The 17496-nt window shown below is 32.5% G+C and overlaps 1 protein-coding gene across 4 annotated transcripts in view; it reads left to right on the top strand.

Moving 5' to 3' along the window:
- LOC143233798 (putative ubiquitin carboxyl-terminal hydrolase MINDY-4) overlaps nt 1-17496 on the top strand; it is a 127294-nt gene that overhangs the window by 38458 nt on the left and 71340 nt on the right. For all 4 annotated transcript variants that reach the window (XM_076470480.1, XM_076470483.1, XM_076470482.1 and 1 more), the window contains 2 exons: nt 6698-6888; nt 15703-15889. In XM_076470480.1, the coding sequence (XP_076326595.1) occupies nt 6698-6888; nt 15703-15889 (378 nt within the window). The remainder of the gene's footprint in view (nt 1-6697; nt 6889-15702; nt 15890-17496) is intronic.

Below are 17496 nucleotides of genomic sequence, written 5' to 3'. Positions count from 1 at the left end.
TTTAGTTCAACTGTCAGAGTTTTAGCACATCTCTATGGTCGTGGACTGTGATTTCTTTATTATATGGCTGGATGGTTTCTTCTGACTCCTTCTGAACTGGAATTGACTATTAGACTCAGCAGATACTTTCCCCTGGAGGCTTGGATGGGTTGGTTTGTTAAAATTAAGAAGTCATTACTCTGGCCCGCTCATTATCTTGTCCAATTTGAGATCTTTTGCTAAAACTAATATGTTTTAAGCATTGCCTTATTCTTCTCAACAATGTTTAATGGAATGTTAGTTCACCACACCCTCTCAGCTCAGTCACTTCCTACTTGAGGTTTTTTTGCTTGTTTGGATTTGGTCTTCCATGACAAAGTGGTTACCCTTGGTCATGCCCATTTATGATGCTTTCTAATTGTGTTTTACAAATGTTTGAACCTTGATCTGGATCCTCTTTCTACACTTATTTTCTTTCCTCCTTCCCTACATAGGAGGCTAGACTGCATTCACATGTGAGTAGGTGTTTTACTTACTACCCCATGTCTGTATCTACATTTTTTCATGGACACTTCCCTTCAGGCATGTAGAGTATTGGTCAATCACAATGATGTGATGGGCCAGTAGTCTTTAAACTTTGGTGCTTTGCATTTCACTGTTCTTGAACTTCTGTCATTTCCTTCTTCTTGCCTGACATTGTCTGAGGATGTTTCCTTCGAACATATCATTCACCCAGAGATCTGTTTTGGTTATTGAATCTCTTTTACTGGGGCTACACACATCACATTCCCATTATTAAAAGTCCTGTGCAGTGTGCTTTCTATATGGTCATGAATAGTCTTTTGTGCCCCAAATGAATATGTCCCACTGAATTGATATTAGATCCCCTTATTTTTAAGGTTCTTTGTCATCATTGGAGTTCTCCACATGTGGATGCATTTACTATGGACCTACACCTCAAGCTCCTTCTCTTTTGTTAACCTGTATCTCATCCACTGGCTGTGGAAGTTGTTACCTTCAGCTTGAATTATTCACACAAGTGTCATGATGTGTGCCTGAGGCAGAAATTCTTACCTGACTCTTTGACCATGATATCAGATATCAGATGCTCTTTATTCCATATCTTCATTTTTTCTCATGCTATCGTGCTTCTACTTCCCCTGTTTTTCCCATGCTCATGCTTTCTTTTCATATACATCATCCTCACTGGCATAGTACCCTACTGGATTTTGGAATTTGTGTGGTCAATCATTCCCATACTCTTACTTCATTTGACCCACTTTCTCATGTTCTTTGTCACATCTTTCTGTACAAAATAATTTCTTCTCTTAGCCTGTGGATGGTGATGGTCAGATTTGTTTGCCATTCACATGCCTTTCTCCAACAATCTGTCTTTTCTTTTTCTAGCTTGTTTCTCCTCATGAAATCTAATGTGTCCTAATGCTATTTAAACAAACCAAGCAGTTGAGTTATCGCCTTATGGGATGATGTGGCTTTTTTATTCCTTTTACACAAACAGTGGAATGGAGCTGTTGCCTTACCGGGTTATATGGTCTGCTGACACCCATTAAATACCCAATAGAGTTGATCCAGTTGCAATTGCAGCACACCTTGCTGATTGGGAGCCCACGTCTTACCTTCATATGGAAGTTGGCTTCCAGTATTGAAGCTTTGGATTTGAGTAAATCAGTCACTGTAAGTCCTCACACAAGTTTGGGTTGTCTGTCTTCTTCCCTCTATTGTATCATCTATGTCTAGGGGCACAGTGGTTGTGTGTGGGATTGTTCCAGTTCTATTCTTCACTATCTCTTGTATACTTCTTGTAGGTTTGTAGGTATATTATTGCCTTTGGATGGTGCTGGCTTTTGTCATAGTTGGGGGTATTGATTCCATGTAATAAGCATCCATTCAATACTGGATAATAATTCCTGAATTGGTAGATTGGTGATGATCCTTGTGATCTACCTAGAAATACATGCACTTCTTAATCCCTGATTCTTAGGTTTAAGGTGAATACAGTATGATCTTCATCCTATCATCTTGTGGGTGTGAGTAATCTGTGAAGAAGGTTTGGATGTAGTTGACTTATGGTCCACCTCACCCTGTCCACTTTACACCTTACAATTTCCTCTCACATGTATTACACACAGGCAAAGAGTATACCTGGTGCAGGATTGCTGAGATTCCCCTCTTCTGATCTTGAAATCTATCTCTCTCATTGTCATGGATATCCTTGTGATGCTTTTGGGGTACTCTCTGTCATTCCATGGCACTTGTCCCTCCTCTTCTTCAGTGTGAGATTCTAGCTAATCTTTTGAGATGAGGTAAGTACTGTGTGAGAAATTATAATTTTTATATACTGATAATGTATTTCCAATAGTAACTTACCTCCTCTCACCCTTCTTCCCCACTTCTCCAGTGTGCACTTTCTGCCAGATATTAAAGTAATGGTTTGGTAGAGGGAGTGACGTGAGCATGTCATGCTTATATTGGTTAAGAGATAATGCATGATGCTTTACATGAGAGACATGTTGGAATATATTATTTTCAACAAAGGGGAGTGCAAGACTTGTAGCATGTCTAAAGAAAAAGTGTGCATATAGAGAGCAGCATTGGACAGAAACACATTTTAGTTGTAAGAAAATTGTCTTAAGTTTATAAAATATTTTTATATTTATTAAACAGTAGTGTACTATATTTATTTAATTGTCTGTCTTTATACCCATTACATTTGAGTTTATTTTTTAATAATGGAATATTATCCATGAAAAATATAATTCTTACAGACCATTTTAATTGAAATATAATGAAAAACCTTTTAACCCTTTTGTAACAGATCATGAGTCAAAAGCCATGTCCTTGCATTTGTTTACTTCCATTCAAAATTTTATTGAACTACTATTTTATGAATTTATGTCAATAAGTTTGGAATCAAATTTTAGATTGTAATTCAAAGTTTAATGTTATATATGTGTTAATGTCTTAATTTAAAAATGAATATTAAAAGAACACAACTAAATTTTGATTTTAGTGAGTCGCGTGGTGTGTTGAATGCAGCACTGCTTAAAATTGGGTGTTTCTGATGTCAAAATACTGAATCTACAGTTTTGTACAAATTAGGAACTCAAATTACTAATATTATCAAACTAGAATATAAAATAAGAACCTCGCATGTTTTTATTTTGTTGTGATATGGTTTATAAACTCAATAAAAAATTGTGGCCCCTTTCAACTCTTCATTTTTTTAAATGGTCCCTTATTTACTTTTAAGTATATGATATGTGAATAACCAATAGACAGCTCAGAATGTCTGTGATTTTCTCAGCCATTTTAATCTGTGAAAAGGCTTTCATGAAGGTAGACTGTATCTTTAGTATGCTTAAAGTTTTGTATTTTTTAAATATAAATACATCTTAGTAACTAAGCTTAATAAATTATAGTGGATTTTTTATATTATCAGTTTAGTTATTTAAATTATTTATGATGTTTTGGTTATTCAACTGTATATATATAAAAATGAAAAAATATTTTGTTTCATATCCTCCATGTGCGAAACTTTAAAAGGCTTAGCAGCCTATGTCCAGCAGCAACCAAGTTCAAAGGTTGCAGTGAGGAGAGATAATTGTTTGCTTTACCTCTAGATTTATTGTTCTATATTTTAAGAAAAATAAGATGAATAATTTGTTTCTAAATAGTAATAATCTGTAAACATATATAATGTATAATAATTTAAATGTGGCTGTATATTTCGAGATACTACTTCATTAAACCACGGACAAGCCAGGGAATACTAAAGGTCAGTTTTATGTTATTGGATTCATAACATCACTGCACATGCACTGTGTCAATAGAAGTTGTTATTTAGGCATGACTGAAAGGTGAGCATAATAAAAAAATAATAAATGTATAGTGTTACGAGACTTAAGCTACTTAAACTAAACATTTGTATTTTCATGTTATAGAATGTAATCATTCTAGCACATATAAAAACATAATTTATATTCACTTCCTAATTTTTTGTGATAGTTATGAGGTTGGTCAAGTGACAGACCCCCACATGACTAAGAGTATAGAAAATAACATATAAAGTCTTACTCAAAACAAACATTTGAATGTATTTAGGAGGCTTTATAGATTACACAAATAGTATTTGAGAATTTGGGAGGAAGATTGTTTTCTTAATCATAACATGAAATCGCTTTGCACTCAAACTAGTAAAGAAACAGGCTCTATTTTCACAATCAAATCTGTATTAAAAATATTTCATTAAAAAACTTATTTTTTGTGTATAAAAGCTTGTAATCTTTATTAAGAGTATACCATATCTTGTGAAGATGCACGTGCTGTACTAAAATTTATAGCGCGAATAATAAATTTGTGCAAATGTGTAGATGAACTCATATATTTACAGAGTCTGTAGTGAAAGGGTTAACATGATACATGGAATAATATTCTTGAGGATGGTTAGACCAAGGATGGGAAAATTAAATTCTCTTCTTTTATAAAAAATAATCAACTTCATTGTGCCTTCTATGAACATAATGTCTAAATCTAAATAATTGGCATGGATCTTATTACTTCTTTCTGTTGCAAGTTTGGTTAGATATATCAAGTGTGGTGTAAAATCCATATTATTTATCAATACTAAATTATCTATGTAATGGAAGGTGTAAATGTAATTTAGGAGATAAAGTTTGCATCATAAGCGAGTTTTCGTAAAAGAACAGATACTTGGCCATTTTTGAATTGAAGTTTGATCTCATTTGAACAACCACTGGTTAATTATACACTTATGTTAAAACTACTATAACTGTTATAAATGAAGAAATGGGGTATATTTTTAAATTGGGTGTAGTTATTTCATTATTTATAAAATTATCAAACAAATCATTGAAAAAAAATGTGATCAAGTCTTTTAAGTCTGTTTTAGTATTGATTATAGTAAAATGTGTGTAAAAATAGAAGTGGTGGTTTTTGATGATAAATTCAGATGATATTCAATTTTTTAATGGCCTTTAAAAGTAGTAGTAACATTATTTTGCTTTAAAGTACTTTTAGTATTAATTTTGTTAAGTAAAATTTGTGCATATAATTTTTTGCACACAAAACCAAAATTACAACTAGCTATATCAATTAGGATAATAATAAATTATTTTTGAATTTCTTTTGTTTTTAAAGATATTGAAAAAAATAATTTATATTGAGATAAGTTTTGAGTTCTTAATTTATTATTTATGTAATTTTTACTTATATTAAGAATATAATTTTCAATATTTTCTTTGTTTTTTTGAGATTTCACATTTTTTTATGTTTTAAAATTCTATATTTAGTACCTTTTTAACATTGATTGTAATTCTTTATCTTTGACAACTTTTAATCATTCTGTAACTGATCTTTAAAAACTGTTATTACAGTTACAAGCTGTCAACTTCTATTTGATTAAATTTTTCAGTGAATTTTTATAACTAAAAAGAAGAGTTTTTGTAAGTTTACTATATTCAAAACTATAGGTTTGAAATGATTTTTATGGAAAAAATACCTTAAATACTTTTAAAGATCAAGTGAAGTAAATATAAATTTCATAAACTTTTATGTTTAAAGTCAATTAATTGATAAGATTTCTTTTTTTCTTTACTGAAAGGAGTATAGGTGTAAAATTTCATTTTAATCTAAATTTAACTAGATCTGTAATTAAATCTTTCACAAGTATACTTTTTAACTCAAAGTTAAATACTCTGAAAAAAATGTGTGAGGTTTGCATTTGTTAATTCAGATACTTGTTTTATTTTAAAATTTACCAGATTAACAGATCTGTCAAGAGCATAATTAAATCTTCACAAACACTTTCAAACTTGAAACATTTTTTTTTCTATTTTTGTTTTAATATCTATTTTTATTGCTATAAATATTTATTTGAAATAAAGTTCTGATACAGGAGTCTTTATTTGTAACTTTTGCACTTTTATTTGGAAAGTTCTGATATAATCCATAAGGGTAAAGAGTTTTTGTTTCTTTCTATCAAAATACAATATTCTTTTCTTTCTCTTTTTCTGTTAACAAATGTGCATTGTAGATATATTATAATATAGTAATTTTTACATTATTAAATGATGTGTCAGGGTTGTTTCATTCATACTTTAAGAAATTTAAAGGTGAATGCCTTTCTGCTGCTGGCTTATAGATAGTGAAAGTCAGTAGAAGTTGAAATATTGTAAGTGTAAGCACTCAGCTTTGTACCCTCATTTGATTTTTGTACATTTTTTGATTTTCTATGATGGCTGACTAGTTTAGTATCAGTGTTTAGATTATTTTTTTTTCTGATAGATGCACCCCAGTGCATTTGAATGCTATCACCACAGACATTGTCTGCTATAACAATAAGTTGACGGTCTTAGCTGAAAACTGAAATGTAGAATTTAATTCATTATTGTTTTGTAATGCTGTTTCAGTTGCCAATTAACAGTTTGAGATATTTATTTATGTACATGTGTAATAAATGTATCTTGCATATTTTTGTCTAAAGAAAATTATAAAGAATCATTGTGAAATTTAAGAATTTTGCATGTTTTGTAATACAGGTTATTTTTTAATGTTTCAAAATAATATGGGAATTTGAATACATTTTTTTGAATTGTGGACTGTGCTTTTAACGTGTAATACATAATGATATAACAGGTATATATTAAATAGCATTTCTAACTTTAGATTTTCTTTTCAGTTGTCAAAAAGGTTGTCAAGCAATGATATTGGAATACCACGACCACACCTGTTTACATCATTTAAATTGCACTCGCAAGAAGAAATTGAAATAGATCCTTTAGTTTCTTCTTCTACTTTTGTTAAGTTTGAGCAACCATCTGAAGATCTCATTCTTTGCAACTCTAATAAAGAAAGACTAAGGAAACACAGGTCAGTCTTAATCTCATAATTATTCATCTTGCTTTAAAGAAACAAGTTATATATATATATGAATAATCATTAAAAGTGAAACTTGAAATGTATGTCACTTGTTTGAATGATTTTCTTTTTTCCATTAAACAACCAGAGGGTTATGTAACTGAATGTATATACTTTATTTTGATAATTACATGCCCTGAAAGTTTAATTTTTAAAAACAATTCCTTTTTCTTCAAGTGATAATTCATAAACTAATTTCATGTTTTTCTTTAAACTGAATAAAGCTACTATGTGTATATATAAATTTACTTATCCAACATTACTACATTAATGCCTGTGATTTAATAACAATATAAAACACTGGTTGATTAATCAACTTTCTCCATTGGAAATTATTTTTTACAAATTAAAAAAATAAAAGTTTTTTGAATTTTAAACAAAGCTACACGAGGGTTATCTGCACTAGCTGTCACCACCCACTGCTAACGTTTGAGCTACTTTTTTACCAGTGAATAGTGGGACTGACCATCACAGTATAATGCCCCTGTGGCTGAAAGGGTGAGCATATTTGGTATGATGGGGATTTGAATCTGTGGCCCTCAGATCACCAATCAAGTGCTCTAACCACCTGACTATGCTGGGCACAAAAGTTTTGAAGTAAAAGAAATAATTTTAAAATTTAAGTTTCAACAAAACAATTTCACTTTTAAATCTCTGATTAAATGTTTATAACTTTACAAATAGATTTGAAAATACCCAAAACCTCAAGTAATTTTGAATTGTTGACTGTTCTTTTTCAGAAGCAGACATGTTATGACAAAAATATAATTAAAGTCAAATGTACCATTTAAAGTAAAAAAGTGTCCCACCAGTTGCTTTTGTGATGAGAAAGCATTTCCATCATCCACCTGAACTGTAATGTTTCTGCCACTGACAGATCCTAAAATTTTGGAACTTTGTTTCAGGGCAGTTAAAGATCTATTGGTCAAGGGAACAGTGGATGGAGTCATCTCAGTTTATCCAGGATTTTATTCTTGTTTGTGTGTTGTACTCCAAAAAACAGAAGATTCATGTTTGGATATCAGTCCTTCTCATCTAAATCAATTCCTAGATCCTCTGAGGTTTATAATGATGTCATTCTTCACTTTGCATTGGTATTTTTTTTATTGTTCATAATCAAGTTAATTTCACTGATACTGATATGCATATTCCCATAGCAAAATTGTCCCACCACCATCTGCATTTTGTGCACAGGCTTCAGATTCTGCATTTAATGGCTCTGCTCTTCAGATTAGCTTCAACACCGTATGTGTTGTGCTAAATCTTACAAACTCTTACTCATCATCTCCATTCCTTAGACCTGTGCATACATAATTACATGGATGATTGGTTTCTACTGACACCATGTCATTGGTTGACAGATCATAATACCCAGTTTATATTTTCAGAAATAAACAAGGGACATAATACAATCAAAGCCAAGAAATCTATTCTCTCTCCAATTAATTATACATTTGGATGTCTTTTTCAACATGTATCTCCTTTGGGCTCAGCTGACTCCCATTCATCTGTGCTCTTTGGAATGGGTAGCCTAACTCTTACTCTCTTTTCTTTCTCTATTTGTACATTGTGGATGCCTTTACATGGCAAGGGGACTTCCCAAAGATGGTTCTCTCTTTTCAGTTTATCTCTACTAGAATATAAGTGTCCAACCAAGTGTTTGCATACATGGTGACCCAAGTAGGGGAGGAGAGGATCCTGGCAGCCAGGGAAGAGGTTAAGTCCTCCTCTTGAACCTTTTTGCCAGCTATTTCTCAGCTCTACGGTTGATTGAACACTGATCATTTGTTATGTCCATTCAAAGTCCTAAGATGGTAGGTGGCTTTACTACTTTCGTAGTGATGACGTTTAACTCTGTATTCATTGGGATCCTTTGGTTTACCAAGATTTGTCTTCAATTCCTTTAATGAGATAGATTCATAAACATCCATGTCGCTTATTCTGAATATTTCTTTACACATTAGGAATCTTCTGAGAGTCACATTTCATCCAATTTATCTGTGTGTTTGCTGCTTTATTCAGTTACTTGCTGGAGAACACCAATTTGGGCTGGTGTGTGGCTTTCTCCCAAATACCTTTCTCTCTTTCATTTTTTACACAATATGTGGCAAACTATGCTAAGGTGGGTGTGCTTTTATGGATCCAATTTTACACTTAAAACAAATTTAACTATACTCTCCACTGGTTTCAGCAGGCTCTGTAGAAATGAAGTGTTTCTTGAGACCATCCAGATGTTTATCAGATGGTATTACCATATTCTCCTGGACTGCCACTTATGGAGAATTGTGAGTGAAACCAAAGGGAATATTTCCCATTCATGCTGATCATTGGATTGAATAAATTGAAATTAGTTTCCTTTTCAAAATTTAGGGAACAAGGTTCACCTGTAGTGAACTGATTCCACAGCACTATTAATCAAGACTCCTTAATATGCATTCTCCCCTCCCCCCTCCATATTGTACTAGTGGCATTAGGGAATACTTACCACACCCAGTTTCCACTGGGGTAGTGGATAAAAGCTTTTCCTTCATAGTATCTGAGTGTTTTGTTCCACTCTAGAAGAAGAGGGTGAAGTTTAGGTCCTCCTATCTGAATCCCAGATGTTGATAGGAGAGGCACCAGCCTGTAAGGGAATCTACCCATTATACTGGTTTAGATTTGGTACAAAGATATCTGGTTGGAGTGTGTGAGATCCTTCTTTTTCATCAGTGTTGATTTAGTATATTGTTCATGGAAGAAGATCCACTATCTCCTTGTAATTCTAAATGCAGACTGGACCCATTCTAGGTCTTTGTTAGAGCATTTTGTTCCACATCCTGTCCATAATTCAAGAGGCATGTGAATGATCCTTGCCCACTTAGTTGGTTAGAGAAGACATATGTTCATAACTCCTTACTTGATGAGTTCATTTCCTTTGGTTGAGTGTGATATACATTATCCCATCATTCCAAGCCTGGGGTATTGCCTTTCAGATTTCTTCAGGTGAAATAGAAAGTTTGCCCTCTATAGTGTTGCTTATTTTCTCTGCTCGGCATGGCCAGGTGGTTAAGGCACTCGATCCATAATCCAAGGGTTGCAACTTCAAATCCCTCTCACACCAAACATGCTTGCCCTTTCAGCTGTGGAAGCATAGTAATGTGACGGTCAATCCCACTGTTCATTGGTAAAAGAGTAACCCTAGTGTTGGTGGTGGGTAGTGATGAGTAGGTGCCTTCCTTCTAGTCTTACACTGCTAAATTAGGAATGGCTAGTGCAGTTAGCCCTCATGGAGCTTTGCACAAAATTAAAATCAAACCAAACCTTACTTTCTCACCTTTATTTTGGCAGTTTGTTACATATCACTTTTTAGCTACAGGTTGGGATCCAATCAAAACCATATGTATATACAGTTACGACAGAAAGTTTATATGCAAAAACGGCTCGTTTGGGCTGAGAAAACACTTTACATAGAAGAGCGAACAACGTTTCGACCTTCTATGTAAAGTGTTTTCTCAGCCCAAACGAGCCGTTTTTGCATATAAATTTCTCAACAAGTGGGTTTCTCGTCATCACTGATTACGACAGAAAGTGTTCGTACCCCTTCGTCCCGAGTGGTTTTTTGCTCATAACTTAAAAAGTATCATGATTAGGCTAATAGAAGTATAGCGTATTATAGTTATTATACTAACACACATCTACATAAATTTGTATGTAAGTTAAATGACAAATAAACTGTTTATAAACAAATAACCAAAAATAGGAGGAGCAGAAAGTGTTCGTACAATTCATAACGTGTGAAAAAACTGATATTCCCGTAAAAAGTTTTTTTTAGTTTGGCAAATAAACTACATTATACAATTCCAGAACTAGACACTGGGTTCATAATTATTAGAATTTAGCCAGCAAAAAATATACTTCCGGCAATTTAGCTCCGTCTCCGTCATTATCTGCTTGGTCATCATGGTGAACAGGAAACAACTGTCCAGTGATTTAAAAAACCAAATTATTGTAAAATACAAGTCTTGTCTCTTTCCGGTAATGCTACACAACTTAATGTGCCAAAATCTACTGTTCAAAGCATAATTGCCAAGTTTAAGCTTACAGGATCAACTGCTAACCTCCCTCGTTCCAGGTGCCCCACCAAAATTCCAGAGAGAACCAAAAGGAAGGTTCTCAGAGAAGTTAGTAGGAACCCTCATTTAACACGTAATGACATACAAAAACTGGTAAGGGAAACTGGGGTTGAAGTAATCACCTTTACAGTTACGAACATGGTACGCTCTTCTGGGTTCAAAGCAAACCGTCCTCGTAGAACTCCATATTTAAAGCCTGTTTATTTAGAAGCACGATTTAGGTGTGCAAGAAAGCATGTAGATAAACCCTTTACTTATTGGAAGAGTATTCTTTGGTCAGACGAGACTAAAATTGAGCTTTTTGGCCACAGTGATGTTCACTATATTTTCCGTAAGAAGGGGGAACGAAAGCTTCCACAGAACATCGTCCCTACAGTTAAACACAGAGGTGGCTCAATCATGCTATGGGGTTTCTTCAGCTCTTTTGGTGTAGGCAGCCTTCACTGCATCAACGGAATCATGAACAAAGAAGAGTACATTGATATATTAGGCACTTATATCAAGAATGATGCTCGGAACTTGTGGCTTGGGCATCGTTGGATCTTCCAGCACAACAATGACCCTAAGCACACATTGAAATATGTACAATCCTGGTTGCGGAGGAACCATATAAGAGTTCTGGAGTGGCCATCGCAGTCACCCGATTGAAAACGTTTGGCATGAGTTGAAAACCAGGGTTCATCAGTGTCATCCAAAAGACTTGCAAGAGTTGGAGGCCTTCTGTAAAGAAGAATGGAAGAAAATACCAGTCGAGTACTGTCAAACGATCATGGAGAGCTATGAGGAGAAATTACGCCAAGTAATTCACCTGAAAGGCTACACAACTGACCATTAAAGTAGATGCACGAACACTTTCTGCCACTCCTATGTTTGGTTATTTGTTTATAAACAGTTTAGTTGTTGTTCAATTTATATAAAAATTTATGTAGATGTGTGTTAGTATGATATATTTATAATAAACCATACTTTCATTATCCTAATCGTGATACTTTTTAAGTTATGAGGAAAAAACTACTTATGATGCACGGGTACGAACACTTTCTGTCATAACTGTATCTATAACATTGTAGTTTAATCGCTCTAGCCACCAATATGGAACATAAAGACCAAGTCTTCTTAATTCTACTCTAGAATTGTGTTATCATAACTGTCTGGTTGGGGCTGAACTGTAATGATGATTACTCGTGTACTGTTCCACCCTTGATACAGGAACTAAGTTCTGTGTGAAGAGCATACCTGTGCTGAATGTAGTGAAGTTCCCCCACTTGTGTACTACTCTTATCTTGGTACACTCCTGTTCTATGCAGACATTCTCTGTATAGATAATGTTGTCACCAGCCTCTTCATTTTCACAGTGTGGGATTTTAGCTATGTTTCAGTAGATGATAAGCATATTTTTAAAATCAACATTTTTCAAAAATGAAAATGTATTTACAGAGCATGCACCTCCACTGATACCCTCCCACCCTTCATCCCAACTAAGAGCCAGTGTTAGTGACTGTGGTTACATTATCTGAGTGAGATGCTTATGTACATTACCATGATAGAGAGCAAATTGACATGTGAAAAGTGTCACAAAGGCCAAAAATTGCCAAGGACATTTAAGTGTGGGGATCAAGTGAGACCAATGCTTAGATGGGCAAAATGATTGTTGAGGAATAATTGTGTGTCAGTGAAGGTAAGTATTACTGGAAATATATTTTCAGTGTAGAAAAAAATGTTGACTTTGTCAACATCTGTTTGAGTCCTTAGCCTTGAGTGCCATGTATCACCTTTTCCTTAAAGGCAGACTGGGTGGTATTACTGTACAATGCTGGACCTCCACATGGACTGTCATGAGTAACAAATAAGGCAATCCTGACTGTCACTGCTGGTCGTACAGTTAAATACATTGGGGTTGGTTTGCTTTTAAAATATAGTGAAGTTGGTGCATCTATTTCACTGTGTTCCTTGGGACTTGTGTGTAACTCCCTACCCCCACCCACAGTGTTCTATTAGTAGAGCTAAGGAATTCTTACAACACCAAGTTTTCAGTTGCTGAGGTAGTGGACAAAGGTTGTTCCTCCAGATTGTTTGAGTTAATTTTCTCCACTGTTGGAGGAGAGGGCAAGTCCTGCTTAAGATTTTGGATGTTTTTTTGTTTTTTTTCTCAGGTATAAGTATGAGAGGCACCAGTTTGTGCAGGAGCCTACTTATAATGCTGGTTCAGATTTGATGCTTGGCTATCTGGTTGTTTTGAGCATGGCAATTTTTTTTCAATCAATATTGGTTCAGTACATTGTTCATGAAAGAGGGTCCATTGTTTCATTGTGATTCCACATGCAGAATGGCTCCATCCTAGGTGTTTTAGAAATACAAGCCCTCAAACTTACTATTAGGTTATTTAATTTATTTATGAATTAATGTCACTATTTTACCTTTTTAAAAATTACACTACTGTATGAATAACGTGTACTACACCTGCAAGATTCACCAACTGTTCAGTACAGAATATAAAAAAAGATATAAATTTTCTTAAAACCCAAACCATCCTTTTTTCTTTTTTTTTTTTACTCATTATGAAAATGAAGTATATATAATTATCAAGCTAGATGTCTCTTGGTAGAAATGCCTTTTAAATGCAACTAACAGTTTTTTGTAAATGCATTATACAAATCAAATATCTACCATTCCAAACATATAACATACATAACAATCAATTAAGAAAAATAAAACCCTGTGACCATACATATTCTAATTACTTTGCACAGAATGTTTCTGAAAACAACAAATTAAATAAACAGGCTAGAAATTTTACCAAGTTCACACACTGTTTGTGCTGTATAATCAAGTCATGAACCAAAATAATGGTTCATAATATGGTTTGTCCAGGAATTTCACAAACATTCTAATAGAACATATTGGCAAAAACTATCTTAAAACAGACTTGTTCTTTAAACGTCACTCAAAATTTTTTATTTCAAAGGTAAGATAGATAAAATACAGATAATAGCAAAAATGTTGATTTTCCAAATGCTAGACAAAATTCAAAATTCATCCATTTGTTCTTCATATTATCATTATTTCATACACCTATAGAAAAAAAAAATCCTTGTTACTACTTTATTTGAACCTGGGCAACCTACTAACAAAAACTTTGTCATATCACTATTTTTTATGTTGATTCAAAAAAAAAGAAGAGATTTTATTAGTTTTTTTTTTCATTGTTACTGACCAAGTTTTTCTCTGAAGATATTCATGCATTTAAGCTTAGAGATTAAAAAAAGTAAGTTTTCTGTACCAAAATCTATGCTGATCTGCTTAGCAAACTTTTTCCAAGGTTATAGGACTATTTTTAAGTTGATTCATGAAAGGCAAAATATACATTTTCTTAAATTTTCTATATGTTTTCTTCACTACTAACATAAGCTCTTCAAAGCAATTTAAGCACTGTCTAAATGTTAGTCATTTAAGCAACATTGTATTCATTGGAAATGCTTAATTTTATTAGAGTAAACAACTTGTATATTCATATCAGTGTCTCCAGCCTCATTATTACTGATTATAGTTTTACAAGCTACTACAGGAAAAATGGCTACCAATATTTTACTTAAACCTGCACATTGGTAATCAATGCAGTATTGAGGATAGTTTTAAAATTAATTAATTCAAACACCTTTATTTCTACCCTTCACTTTTTGGTGCTGAAAAAATGTTTGTTACTGCAGGTTAATTGGAAAATAATTTGTGCTACTTATAGCACATTATTTGTAAACTACCATGTTGGAGATTAATCATCTCCCAAGTTTGCTGCTGTTATTTGTTTCTTGAATACACTCTTATGCTTGGTCTTCATGTGATTTTTAATACTTTTTCAGTGAGCTTTCTAATGGTAGATGATTACCATAGTAGATTTCTCTACTCCCTTGAGATATAGTTTATTCTGCTGATTTATGTACAATGCAGAAGTTGTTGAAAAATATAACATTCAACTGAATGCATAAGTATGTATGTAGCTTAAAATTTCTCTATAAAAGGACATAAAAAAACTTAAACAGGATAATTAAAGATTGTTAATTTAAAAGGGGGAAAGGAGTATAAAAATTACAGGATTAGGTCGATTCAGAAAACAAAAATTATATTTTCAAGCCTACAACTAGGAACTTTTTTCTTTAAGAGTAAATAAACTAGGCTGGAAAATAATGTCTGCATTATTGTTTTCTAGAAATTCCTGATTTTACTTCACTAAAATCAATAAGTACAGTAGACATGAAGTCAAAATACGTATTTGTAAACGCTATTTCCTACCTAGTTTGTTCACTTTTTTTTTTAAGGTGTGAGATTGCTGAAGTCCAGATAGTGTTATAATACCAATAAAGTTCAAATGAGTATACATTATTTATATAGTTCCAATTGCTTATAAACAAATTAGCTATTTAGAAGTGTGAAATTTAATCTGTACAAATTACTTATTGCATAATTAAATGGTGTATTTCAGGTCTTCCAAAAGGGGGCAAGCAAGATGTTTTATAACTGATAATGAATAACAGTAGCTTAGTTGGTTAAGCATCTGAATCTTTACTTCAACTAAATTGAGTAACACATATATTTTAAAAGAATTTTGAGAGTAGGCATTGTGAAAAATAATAATTTAGTTAAACTCTTGTCTTTGTAGAATTCCTTCTACTTCAACTGAACATGATAAGGTGATTCAAGAGCTCAGACAGAGGGTAGGTGACTTAGAAGTGCAAGATCTCAGTGACACAGAAATGGAAGAAGTGTTTGTTGCTCCAGTCACTACAATTGTAAAAACGTTACCACATGCCAAGACATCCAGATCAATCACATTATCTGAAGCCATGGTAAAGAAAAAAGCATTATATTAGTTTTAAAAGTACCTCTCTCTTAAAATGCTCTAGAATGAGTTGCAAACAAACATTGTTGATATAGAAAATTACTGTTAAAAAAGCATGTAATGTATGCAGGAATGAGAGGATAAATAATGACTAAGCAGATTTCATCAAGGAATAAAAAATAATTGATTGAATTCATTTGTTAGGTAAAGTGTATGCAGTTCTTAGCAGTGTTAAATTATTATTCATGTAGACCAATTAATTAGACTTAACTAAAAGTTAATTAAAATTCAAAAATGAATTTATCTTTTGATATTAAGGTAATGAGTTTTTAGTATATACTTTATATATTTAAAAGAAAAATCTCACTGTAACTTTTAGTTGTAAGAATTAAATTTTATTACTTTTCTGATATAATTAAAAATGTTTTAATATCTTAGATATTTTCTAAACAGAAATTTGTTAAAAAGACATGACCTTGAATAGCCTTTGATATAGTCAGCATAAACCAACATTTTCTACCACTAAAAGTTGTTTTCACATAACTTTTCATTTGTAAACTAGATGTTTGTCACTGGTCTTTTGAGCATATAAATGTTCAAATATTTTAAATGTATTAAAATACAACAAACATCTACCTGTGTACAATACCCATGTCTTCCAATTAACGTGGATTGTGGATCATCTATGTCTTTTAGTACTCTTAAACAAAACCCAAAATACAAACAATTATTGCATCAATGTCTGTATAAAAAATATAACTGCTATGTAAGTGATGTGCATAGCTAACAGACATTAAAAAAAACAACACAACCTTTAATTCTGAAATAAAGATACTCATAAGCAGTATGAGAAGAAAGTCCATTGAAACATTACACACTGAAATTTTAAAATAATCAAAAAAATCAGCTTACGTATATATATATATATATATATATATATATATATATACACATATACATATTAAAATAAATGCTATGAATATATCATTGCTCTGGCTAGTGCATTTTACACACTTTGTTGAACCTTGTTTATACAAACTTTCAGGCATTACAAAACATTAAGTAGTAAATATAATTCAGAAGCTCAGTAAAATACACTATATGTCCTGGAAAGTTTAACAAAATCAACAGGTACAAAACTGTGTATATCTTACTAGGATGCATTATTGTTTAAATGTTTCAACTGGTATGTAAGTGTGAACATGTAACTAGAATGTGTTACTGCTTAACTCTTACAGCACAGACATGGTCAATTTAACTAACCATGAGACCTCTTTGTCCTTGTTTAAAGTGTTTATAGATTTAATACTTCTAACTTTCAATTTAGTGTGTTTATTTTCCTAAGATTGATCAGTTTTCCGGTTAACATTATTAGTCTTTCACTCACGAAAGATTAAAATTGTATATTTTGATGAAATATTTTAATAAGGTGGATTAAATATTTGTCTATGAATATATTGAGCATTTCTTTGAATGGTCTAAGTGCAAAGTAATATTCACATTAAGATTAAAAATAGTTTTCTTCATATAAAAATATCTCAATTTCCTTTGTGTAATTCCTAAAACCTTCTGAATACATTTTAAACTTTTTTCAGTAAAACTGTATATTTTATC

The sequence above is a fragment of the Tachypleus tridentatus genome, chromosome 12 (genome assembly GCF_004210375.1).
Source record: "Tachypleus tridentatus isolate NWPU-2018 chromosome 12, ASM421037v1, whole genome shotgun sequence".
NCBI lineage: Eukaryota > Metazoa > Arthropoda > Merostomata > Xiphosura > Limulidae > Tachypleus > Tachypleus tridentatus.
Note: the sequence above shows the minus strand (reverse complement) of the source record. Positions and strands in the feature narration are given on the sequence as shown.